We start from the raw sequence: 12941 nt of genomic DNA on the forward strand, positions 1-12941 counted from the left end.
TTTCATTCTAATACTAATATTATTAGCACTTCTATTGTTTTTACTATTAATTAATGTATGTTTATTATATATGTACGTATGTACATTTCTATATATATAAGTATTATTTTTATTACGTCATTTTAATATTACTATTATATCATATTTACTTTCGCATTTTAATATTATTATTATTATTATTATTATTATTATTATTATTATTATTATTAGTGTATATTTTATGTAAATATATGTATGTATATACTTTTATATATAGTAATTGTTTTTAAATTTAATATTTTATTTACTCTTTGTATTTCTATATTATTATTATTATTATTATTATTATTATTATTATTATATGGTAGTGTGTATTTGCATTATATGTATATATATATTGATATATAGTATTATTTTTGTTTACTTTATTTTAATATTATTATTACCTTCATTCCATTATTATTATTACTATTATTATATTTTACTATCATTATTTTTCATACGTATATATGCTCTTGTTTATATTATTATTACTATAACTACTATATTTTTTTACTACATCTATTATGTATTACTAATATATTATTACTACTATTATTACTTGTTATTATCATCACTTGTTATTCTCATCACTATTATTATAATTTATTATTGTTACTTATTATTTTACTATTATTATCTAATATATCATCATTATCATTATTTTCATTATAACTTAATAGATCATCATCATTATTATTATTATTATTATTATTATTATTATTATTAGCACTACTTTTATTACTATTATTTAATATATTATTTTTACTATTATCGTCATATTGTTACTATCACTATTATATTATTATGTTATTATATCTTTTACTATTATTATTGTTGTATTTTTTATTATTGTTATTATATTTTCCTTTATTTTTGTATTTACTTATAAGTTATTATTTTATATTAACTAATTTGATAACTGTATATTTTTAGCATATTTATTTTATTTACATATCATTACTTTTATTATTATTTCATCATCTATTCTATTTATAGTTTTTTTAATAATTTCAAACATTTAGCTTATTCATTATTTCCCTTTCTTATTATTTATTCGACTCATTTATCTTACCTTCGTATTTATCGTTAGTATTCATATTTGTGTTTATGTTTATCCTGTTATGGTTATCAATTTTTATTTGTTATGCATTCTTTATTATCTCGTTTCATTACGAATTTAGGTTTTATCCAACCCGATAGTGATTCTTTCACTAAAGTAAATATTTCGTATTTGGTAATCCGAGACAATCGTTCCCTAACTTCTTTGGATTTCGATTTTTTTTCTCTCACGTTTAATCTAAATAACGACATATTCTTTTAAATCATAATACGAGTGTTAAATAAAATACTTACTCTCGATATTTGAGGTGTTGTGTCATAACTCATTGGATATGACATCTTATTACCTCGAGATAAGATTTTTTTGCAAATAAGGTGATGCTTGGTGTTTGGAAATTTCGAGAAAGTAGTGCCCTAACTTATTGGGTTGCCACTTTTCTCGTTGAATTCAAATAATTAAGCACCCTTCTAAGTTTTTAAAGGTTTTCTAAATGCAAGCTAGTATCTTGGAATTTCAAAGCAATATGTCCTAACTTATTGGATATAGCGTTTTGTTGCTTGAGATAGGAATTTCAAAAAGGGATAACTTAATGTTAATACTTTGACGCTAGTGAATCCCAATTTTCAAAGTTAAAATATTTTAAAGAGGACTACATCTTAAATTTTTTTTCTTTCGACATTAAAGACATTTGATAATCAATTAGGTACCAATTTTTGGGCGTTACGAGGTGCTAATCCTTCCTCGTGACGTAACCGACTCGAACCCGTTCTTTTACTTCGTGGACCAAAACTAATGATTTTAAAACAAAATGTTTTAAAGGTGATCCAATCACACCTAAAAAGATTGGTGGCGACTCCCGTTTTCATTTTTAAAATCGATTCCCATTTTCCAAAGCTCGATTTGAAAATGGTTTCGACAACTTTGTATAAAATAGTTTATTTATCTTTTATTAATTAAGTTGGTAATCCATTGACTCATGACACCAATTCAATCAAGGATTTTAAGTATAGTAAAGATTCACTTTAATAAGTATAAACAATATTTATATTATTTTTAAGTATTTGACTCAATTAGGAAATGATTAAAATTTATTCTTAACAAATATTAATTTGATGGTCTTTTATTTTTTATTTTTGTATTTTATACAAAATCAATAAAAATCAGTTTAAGCTCACACTTGATAAAATTTAAATTTAAGACACTATATTACAGGAGCTAACTAGAGTGAGGCAAGTAGTGTAATCCATTTTACTTATGAGATATTTAATTTATGTTCCTTTTAAACAATTTTTTTCAGCTTTGTCCTCCAAACTTCTAAAATTTTATTTTGCTCCCACCTGCACCATAATAACCAAAACTTCAACTTTATCATTTTAACTACAAATTCTTTCATTTATTCATCAATTGTTTATAAGTATGGTAAAAGTAAAACTAATAGATTGCTTGTTTCCTATAAATTTCAAAATTCATGCAAAAGTGGTAGAAATGAAATAAAAATGGCGGCTTCACCCAGGCTTAGAATGACCACTCCTCAACTTTCTGATTCATAAATAAATCCTTAAAGTAGAAACCACAATCATACATATGCTGCTGCCAAGTAGAAGCTTATTTCCAGTCGGTGGTTTAGCTATGCCGTCGACTACACGATTCCACCCACTTGCTTCAACCATCCCATCCTTTGGAGTAGCTTCAAAGTAACTCCTAATCAAATGGTGAATATCCTAAATTCTCCCTTTGAGTTTCCTATAACCAATTTTGCATGAAACCACGATGCATGATCTGTAGTAACGCTTCTACCACAAACATTCATTCGCCTGCTGTTGGTTGAGGCGTTAGGATCATCCTCACCAACCTTCTATATATTTTCCTCCTGCATGTTTGTTGTCAACCCACAACCACCATGCATATACCATAAACTAAATCCCTATTTCTCGATTTTCGAATTCTAAAATTCCAGTCATTACTCAAACAGTAATGGTACAATTCATTGGCTAAATTCTACAATTAGTACTATTTGTTAAGTTGTATATTTAGTCTAATTCTCTAATTTGATCGTCTTTAGTTCTTGTACTTTTTGAATTATAGAATCCCAATAAATCTATCAATTTGCTTTTTTGTGCGTAATATGTAAACATAACAAATTAATATGTTATTATACATTTTATCATAATAAGTTTGTTACATGAGATTTTAGAAATGCAAACTTTATAAATTTATAGCTACTATTTAGTCAAGTTTGAATTTTTAAATTGGAAAAATACAATAACTAAGAATAATCACATTAACGTTGAAAGACTAAATTCAAAATTTACACATACTACAATGACTAATAGAAAATTTTAACTTTATTTTAAAAAGAATTTGCAAGTATAGGTACAATCACAAATATATCTACATCTAAAGTAAAATAAATATTGACAAGTGTACCCATAATAGAATTTAAGTCCAGAGTAAAATTTGAGCGAGAATCACACATCACATTTATACCTAATGAAGCTCCAAATAGACATATAATTTAATTGAGTAATGAATGATTTATTACTTATTACTTTGTATATTTCATTGAACTTATTGTCAGCACGGGTGATTAACTACAGCAATGGTTTTCCTTAACAAGTATCCACTCTTGTTTATCAAGAGGACATTTAAACAAGATTGTAATCCGACCAGGAACCGTTGATCAACATCAAGCGGTGGTATAGCAACGTCAGCTTAGCTGCATTTTGCATGGTAGATGACGTTCCTGGGTCGTATGTTTTACTGGTAAGTATATCAAATCTGATAATGCCTTTCGATGTATGCCCTAATTTGCCCCTGCTTTCAGATAACTTTGTTCTTACACTTGGACCAAAACAAAAGGACATTCCTTTACTTTTGGTAGATATAAGAAATAATTAATATTTAATCTAATTAAACTCAAACTCAATCCAACCTGAAAAGTTCATTTGTAAGATGGAAATGTTACGCTTAGGTACAAACCAAAAAGAAATTAGGATTTCTGCAGTAAAACAAAGAATTTAAGTGTATTTTCATGTTATGATTTTAATGAAGTTCGGTTGATGGAAAAATTACTTTACAACATTTAATATACATTAAAAGTTCTGATCAAAATCTCAAAAAGTTATATTAATGTGTTTAATACACTCAACACTTTTTGAGAATGTAATAGTACTTTTAAAAAATTATCCTTATTAAATAAAAGATAATATTAATGTATTCTAATATTTTCAATAATTTTATTATTAAAATAATTTAATTAAATATTTAATAATATTTTTCAATAATTTTATTATTAACAACACGTTTTGGTTGTATCTTACATGAATAAATTTGAAAAATAAATTGTATATTAACTAAAGACTGCGAAGATATAAAATTTGCTAGAAAAAGGTACAAATTCAAGCATATTAATACAAATGTATATATGGCTTGAAATTCTCTTGATGCTAATATTGAGCGAAAGTAGCTTTCTCATCAATTATCAAGGGAATCACTTTCCAATGCTTATAGGAAAGCAATTCCCGAGGGAATGTTACATCCTAAGAAAAGTAAATTAATTTTTATATATCAAACAATCGAATCACATCTCAACTAATTAAATTTTATTGTGATAATTTTCCACTGCACCAAACGCCTTCTTAAAGGTGTGCTTCATAAACCAATGAAAATAAAATGTTCCACTTTTAATATTTTTTATTATTAATTTTAATATTTTAAATGTATTTAATAATTATTTCAATTTTTTACTTAATATAGATTTTTTTAAATGTTGAATAAAATAAGTAGATAGATACGATATAATTGGATAAACAATACAAAAGGTAAACAATGAAAAAGAAATAATTTTTTTGGTTTCTTCTATGGGGAAAACTATTTCTCTTGTGAGTTCTTCTCTTGTTTTCTAAATCCTAGCATGGTTTTATCTTATCCTCCTCGATGTTATGGTCTATTGCCTTTTTCCACACTTGTTCATTCCCTCTTTTATTTATCCTCCTTTATTTTCGCATTTCTCCTGATTGTTGGTGGTAATTGCAGGGTCATGACTTGGTGCCGTTTGGACCACCTGTGCAGATGTTTATCCTTGGCCTCCTTTGAATGTCACATTGGTGGTTCTTTGTTTTTGTTTTTTTTTTTCAATTGGCAAAAGAAATCAACACCACCAATTGAATTTGGTTCTTTACCTTGTTTTTGTTTTTTTTTTTCAATTGGCAAAAGAAATCAACACCACCAATTGAATTTGGTTCTTTACCTCAATGGTGCATAGGGATCCAACTTTATTGGATGGTACTAGTTGTTGGTTATAATGGTTTTGTTTTGTAGTGTTGTCCTTTTCCTTTTCCACTAGACCTTTGATTGGAGAACATGCGCGAAGCAGTCAACAATGTTCCCTAGCATTTGAAGTTGTTGTGTGATTGATAAAAGACGAATGGAACAAGATCGTAAGTTTGTCCAAGTCGTGGATATAGTTTAGGGTTCTAAACAAATGAAGAAAAACTCAAAATTTGACACAACTTGAAATGTAAATAAATTCAAGTCATATCTAATAATTAAAAAGAGAAGCAATTAAAACAAGTTACAAAAGATAGAAAAAGAACAAGGAATCCTAATTAACTATTAGAAACAACTGAACAACAACAAAATAGAATAACAAAGAAAGAAACAAGATAGATGGAAAATGATGTGTAGAAATCTTAAAGAGCTTTGGAAACTAGATGAATCTACAACCTCCAAGAAAGAAAACTTAGAAAGAAAAATCTTGAATATAATCCTCACAATGCCCAATATTTAGTAAAACGATTATAACTTGAGTTCCCGAACTTGAAATCAAGATGCGTTTTGAAACTAAGAGAAAAATCTTCGAATATTATGAAGATATATCAACCTAGAAACACCTGGATCTCATCAAAAAAATCGTCACAAGTTGACTGATCTTTCAAACTTGAAAATTAATAATTTTGGTGAATGAAATTTAATCACCTATTTATGTATGTAACAGTGACCTTCTCATGAAGTTACTCAATTGTTGAGATTCACTTGATGAACAGGGTTCAATAGATTGTTAATTAGTATTCGTTGCTAGGCAAGCGAGAACTTGGTAGGAGGCTTTTATGCTACATGACAAGTCTGAGTGCCATAGGTAAACGAATGAGGTTACAAGATGGAGTCACCTATTGGACCCTTGAAAATCGATATAGTTAAGGGTGATGAATGTCTGAACCAGCTTTATGTGTTCCTAACTTGTCTGGACTTGAATCTAGAGTCATTGATCTTGGAGGCTTTGACTTGTATAGGTTATTGGCAGCTCTTTATCTTATATGGGTTTAAATTTGTATTTTTTTAAGGAAATGGATGATAAAAAGAAAGAAAAATATGTAATGAAAAACCTTTTGGGAATAATTTTTACTTGCACTTTAAATTGAAAGGAGTTTGAGGGGACATTAATTATAAATTAGATATATGTGCATCTGTGCATCTATTGTTAATTGGATGATTTTTTAAAATAAAATTATATATGGATACATATTCAAAAAAAAAAGATAAATTTCATTAAAAATTTTGGTCAAATGTATAAAGGATTAAATTATCGATAAATACTAAAAATTTTAAAATTTATTAAATTAGACTATTTTTGAAAGAATTACGGAATAGGTTGATTTTACCAAAAAATTAAGTGTAGCCTTTAATATTATGTTGTTAGTTAAAAGAGTAAGTAATCCCACATTGTCTAGAAACAATCTGCAAATAAATTATGAGAATATATATACACATATCTCAATTCTCATACTACTTAAGAAAATAAGAGAAATGAAACTTGAGGTCTATATAAAGACCTGTTTTGTAAGTTTTATTTATACATTATTAGGTGGCACCAAAAATTAAAAAAAAATTGGTGATGCCACTTTTAGTGCTGATGTAGCAAAAAGCGCTTCCAGCTCGAAGCATTTTTTTTTGGTTTGCAAATCACCTTAAAATGCTTCCACCTGGACTTATGTTTTTCTATATTTCACCTGAAAACGATTTTAGCTAGAAGCGTTTTCGTAAAATTAGCCTATTCCCATAATTCTTCCAAAAAAATGGCCTAATATGGTAAATTTTAAATTTTTACATAAAATTTAATTTTGTACAATTGTATGTATGAAATTTTGATTTAATTCAATTTCATTAACTATTAACACTTTTACCAACCTAACATCATTTTACGTTTGATATTGCATATAATTGAAGTAAATTGACATATTCATACCATAGTCAAAGTTTTACCCTCCGTGCTAGTTTTATCCTCCAATAATGTCATTTTCAAGGTTTAAACCCAAACTCTCTCAATAAGTGTGCAATATACTTACCATTGCATTCAATACTTATGGGTAATGAGTATATAATTTTTAAAATATGTATATAAATTGACATACATAAATACCCTCAACATATCAATATTTAGTTTATAATCGATTTTATTATATTTTTCATAATTGATTTACTGTCACTTGACACATGATACCGAACTCAATCAAGTATTGGGGATGGGGAATGAGATAACATGATATTTAACTCAAACTTTCATGCTTACAATATAGAACTCTTGTTATTAAATCAAGAGATTATTAGCTAAAATAATTAAAATAAATTTTATATATATAAATTATGACTAAAACGATATAGAATATATATAGCATTAAGAATTTTGTTAATCAAAGAATTCAGTCCCTTAATCGTAATCCAACCTAAAAATAAAAATTAAAATTCTTAAATTTTTTTTCAATCATCGATAAAAATTTAACTAGTGATAAAAGAACTAACTGAAAATTCATTTTAATCCACAAATTCGGTTTTAAATAAAATTGGAACACCCCTATACAACTTTGATTTAAATAGGGTAAATTAAAAGGAAGAAACAAGCACTAGACCAAAGCTTAGTTTGGGGACAGGAAAGCAACAATTGGCATGTCAAATATCAGTATAATACGGGGGATTTACATCAACATCCGATTCCCTCTTTCTCTTCAAATCGTTGCTTTTAGTTAATATCTTATTTAATACCTAATTTTTATGCTAATTTTTGACATTAATATGTACTTGAGTTAATTTAATTTAATACTTGATTTTTGTCAACTAAAATTTTAATTTTAACTTTAATATTTGATTTAGTGTCTAAATTTATTTTGTATTCCAATTAAATATATATATATCGTTTTGTGTACTTAAAATATAGATACAAATATTAATATGAATACCAAATTAAATATTAAAATGACATTTATATATTACATTAAGACAAAATAAATTCTGATATTAAAACCAAATTTAAATATTGAAGGATATATTAACCCTAAAGATCTTAACAAACTTAGATATGGAAAAAAAATTACAAACAACACGTATGCATTACCAAATACTAAATACCATATCTCCCGCAAACATTCAAAACCAAACCCTTGACCACTTTATTGTCAACTGTTGATTATGAGAATCCAAATATTTGAGATTTTTTTATCCAAATAAATTTAAATACATAATTATTGTAATTTCAAAATTTAAAACTATGACCTAAATCAAATCCTGTCAACTGATTAAGTCTTACTCTTTCTAAACTTAACTAACTTCTCTTTACTTTTTTTTCCATTTATGGGGTGATGCTCATAATAATTTAGTTTGAATCAGTTCTGAAAATAAATTAAGGTTCATATTTTCTAAAAATAATTTTTATATGATACCTTAACTAATTTAAATATAAAATAAAAATTAATAGTAAATAAAATAAAATATAAAATTGTTAGCGTATTAATTTGGTTGGAATTCTTGTTATCGCAGCAACTTAGACCTTATATGATAATTTATTGAAAAATTAAATTATTTTAAAATTAATTTTTAAGTGATTTTATAAGTTCATAATAAAAGTTCAATGAAAAGGGTAAAAATGATAAATAGATTTATCAGTAGATGTAGATTATTTTTCAATTCTTTTAATTTAATTTAATTTTTAACATTATCATTTAAATGGTTTATCTTTAAATTTTAAAAAGTACATTTATTAAATAACCTAATCATATCTCGTACTTAATATACCAGTATTTATCTTTTGGTTTATCAAACATAAAAGTGAATTTAAATGCTATCAAAAATAAAATTAAAATAGTTTGAGATAATTACATACTTTTAATTTTAAATAAAATTTCAAATAAATGTAAATTAAAAATCAATAAAAAATGAACCCATTTCATCAAAAAAAAGGAATTATTTTTCTTATTTCTGCCTTTCCACCTAACATAACTTCACACACAAAATACGAAAATAAAAAACATAAGCAACAAAAAGGAAATAGAATGTCAGTGTCAAGTCCTTTACCATTATCCAGAATCTGCATTTCTAAGCAACCTCCGCCCCTTCTCTCCTCTTTTTTTCTTTTCAACCAAACCCAACTCTTTTTTATTTTAATTACTTGCTAAATTTCATACCCTCCTTCACTTAACTTCTTCATCTTACTGTTTTTAATTTTTTTCTTATTATAATAATATTTATATGTTCCTTTCCTTCTTCTAGTTGCCTAAGTCCTCCACTTTTCAATTAAAGAAGAGAGAGAGAGGGAGGACTCTGAAAGATGACCGGCTTATTTCGCTCCAAATCTTGTGGACTCGTCGGGCTCACTGAGTTCAACCGTGCTCCGCCCAGTCCCTTCTTCAACCCAACCCAAACCAACAGCGTTGACGCCAATGACGATGAAGAGAAAATGTTTGATGATGAAGACGAAGAAGAAGAAGAAAATGGGTGTTACGGGAACCCCATTGCTACGAGGGCGAGACGCGGGAACAGTGATTCAACGTCGAAAGAAAATAACCAGCTCCCGTTCAGGGATATTTTGACGGCGTTGTTAAGGAAGTCGCTGGTGACTTGTAGCGTGGATACTGGCGACGTTTCTTCCATGGATATTAGCTTGCCAACTGAAGTCAAACATGTTTCTCACGTTACTTTCGACCGCTTTAATGGTTTCCTCGGTTTGCCTATCGATCTACAGCCTGATGTTCCCAGAAGGGTTCCAAGTGCCAGGTTTGGTTCGCAATCTTTTTTTTTGTTCATATTTTTTTATGCCAACTTTTCTTGGGTTTATTATGCTTTGCAAATTTTAGATTTTGAATCTAGTTAAATCTGCTGAATTTGTTGATTTTTTTTGGGGATTATCAGATATTATCTTTAAAAAGAAATGCACTATTATATTGCATTAAATTAACAATCTTTTTCACCATTGCTTATACGTATGAATATGATATTAAATGGCAACAAGAGAGTTTTAATTTTTATTTAATTTCAGCTGTTCTTGTAGGTGTATTTGTATGTTTGAAATATTATGTCGGACTTAATTGAGTCCTTGTCTTGTTTGTTATGGTTTTATGGATGTCATTGAATAAAGCTGTAGAAGAAAGAGACATGGCAACTACTTTTGCTATTTTGGATAAGGAAGTTGTTAATGTTTGCTTTGCAATAAAAAGGTTTTACTTTTTCAGAAAATTTAAGCCTTTTGATTAGGATGCAAATTCAAGGATTCTGCTTTCACCCAATAGGATTTGTTTTATAGTCAAAATCAAATGCTAAGCAATTTTTGATTAAAATGATGCTTCAAATGTCGATTCTGGACATGGATTGTTCTTACATGTATAAGGAATGAATTGATCCTTTGCTATGGCCATTGTTTTCTTTTGATCTAGCATGTTATTCATGGTTTTTGTTTTGTCATGCAACCAACTTATTGAGCAGAGTTGATTTTTTCCAGTGGCATTCCCTTGGTTTTAATTAAAACCGAAAAGCAATTGATGTTTGTAGTATATGGAGCCTGGTAGAACCATTTGATATTTCTTTTAAACATACAAGACGTGTTTTTTTCATTGTCCAGTGCAAGTGTTTTCGGGGTTTCTGCCAAGTCGATGCAGTGTTCTTATGATGCAAGAGGGAACAGTGTGCCCACGATTCTTCTTATGATGCAGAAGCGATTGTACGCCGAAGGAGGCCTCAAGGTAAGTCTCAAATCTATTCTGGGTTTAATGCCTGAATAGTATTCTAAATGTTTAAGGTTTTGAACAAGCTTGATTCTGTTGACTGAAGGCTGAAGGAATATTTCGAATTAATGCCGATAATACTCAAGAAGAGTATGTTCGGAACAAGTTAAACAGAGGTGTAGTACCACGCGGAATCGACGTGCATTGTTTGGCTGGTTTGATAAAGGTACACAACTACAAATTACCTGTGTCTTGTTCCTGATACCGATCTCGGAGTTTCTTGTATCTACATGCATGTGATCTGTTCCTATTTCTAGAGTTCATTTTGCTGTTCTACTTAGATTAAACAATAATAAGAGGATTATATAAGTGGTTTTGGGCCTTGCAAATCCATGCAACCCACATCCTTCGATTTTACTGTCTAGTAATTTGTTGTTTTGACGAGTTCATTTTTGTTTTCATGCATGAGATCTTTACCAGTATTTCTCAGTTGGTTGGCTGTACTTGAATTCTGGAGATGCTTTTTTTTTTTTGTAGGCATGGCTTAGAGAACTTCCAAGCGGAGTTCTTGATTCCCTCACACCAGAGCAGGTGATGCACTGCAACACTGAAGATGACTGCATCCAACTTACAAGGTTAATTCCGTCAACAGAAGCTACCTTACTTGACTGGGCCATCAACTTGATGGCAGATGTTGTGCAACATGAACAATACAACAAAATGGACGCCCGAAATATCGCAATGGTTTTTGCACCAAACATGACTCAGGTTTTCCTACTTTTCTTTCTCCATTTCTTTTTGTCCCAGACCAAAATGAGAGAAAATGTTAGGTGGACATTCCAGTTAAACCAACCATGAACTTGGCAACAATATCTAAATGAGAGTTTCTATATGTTTTCAGATGGCTGATCCCTTGACGGCATTGATTCATGCTGTTCAAGTAATGAATTTCCTAAAAACATTGATCTTGAAGACATTACGAGAAAGGGAGGAGTCGGCTGCCAAGGGCAGATCGCTCCCATCGTACTCGGACTCACCTACTGCCATAACTGGCATTCATACGGAAACCATAAACAGTGGGGTACCTCATGATAAAGCTCTAGATGGAAGTGCATTAAAGGAACCTCATACTGCTAAGTTCTTCCGGTCTGCCACTCTGAGTAGACTCGAATGCAGTGCTTACGATAAACTATGGAGCTTTCAGTACGAGTGACAGATGGGAATTTGAATACATTTCAGGTAACAGCACGCCAAATGCGCACGAAATAGGGATGGGGACTGGTTTAGGTTAAGGAAATGTGTAAGGTGGATGATGCAGGTGCCCTGTAAATAGTAAAGGATGGAGCTGGAGAACGTGGGGCGTGGTATGCCAAAACGTTAAAATGTTGATATGGTGGTTATTGATGATGAGGTGATTGCTGGTATTGTATGATTCATAGTGTTCGAGCAAAATTTGTAGCTTTTGGGATTTGCTTGAAGGCACTAACACGAGCTATAGTTTAGTATTTACTGATTTATGAAACTAAAAAGAAAAAAAAAGAAAAACAGTTCTTAATCTCCTTGTACTAGCTAACGAGTCGCAATAATTGCATTGAAAATTTGACAATAAAACGATTTTTTATGTAATATTTAATTTTACCTATAACTTTTCTCAATGCTTAAATCAAAAGAAAAATATACTTAAACATGTTTAAACTCACATCTTCTTAATTAATATAATAACATAAGTGTTATTTAATTTAAGGTTAAATCAACACAATATAACAAATTTTAAAGAATTTGTATATAGCATAGCATTGTATATTTATGCCTGGTTGGTCAAAGTATTAGGTAGGTCTCTCTAATATTTTTTTGATACAATATTTGGGTAGGAA

The 12941-nt window shown here is 28.9% G+C and overlaps 1 protein-coding gene across 1 annotated transcript; it reads left to right on the forward strand.

Moving 5' to 3' along the window:
- Positions 1-9333: 9333 nt before the first annotated feature.
- Positions 9334-12622, forward strand: LOC108468829 (rho GTPase-activating protein 3-like). Its single transcript, XM_017769688.2, has 5 exons — positions 9334-10123; positions 10965-11085; positions 11174-11293; positions 11605-11835; positions 11969-12622. The coding sequence occupies exons 1-5, from the start codon at positions 9678-9680 to the stop codon at positions 12278-12280; spliced, it is 1230 nt and encodes a 409-aa protein (XP_017625177.1). The 5' UTR covers positions 9334-9677; the 3' UTR covers positions 12281-12622.
- The last annotated feature ends 319 nt before the right edge of the window (positions 12623-12941 follow it).

This window comes from Gossypium arboreum, chromosome 8 (assembly GCF_025698485.1).
Source record: "Gossypium arboreum isolate Shixiya-1 chromosome 8, ASM2569848v2, whole genome shotgun sequence".
Lineage (NCBI taxonomy): Eukaryota > Viridiplantae > Streptophyta > Magnoliopsida > Malvales > Malvaceae > Gossypium > Gossypium arboreum.

Bases quoted from the DNA above. Each gene is read 5' to 3' on its own strand.
- LOC108468829 (XM_017769688.2), top strand. From the start codon at position 9,678: ATGACCGGCTTATTTCGCTCCAAATCTTGTGGACTCGTCGGGCTCACT. The intron at 11,294-11,604 runs GTACACAACTAC...TTTTTTTTGTAG, and splicing joins GTTTGGCTGGTTTGATAAAG to GCATGGCTTAGAGAACTTCC. The intron at 11,836-11,968 runs GTTTTCCTACTT...ATATGTTTTCAG, and splicing joins TTGCACCAAACATGACTCAG to ATGGCTGATCCCTTGACGGC.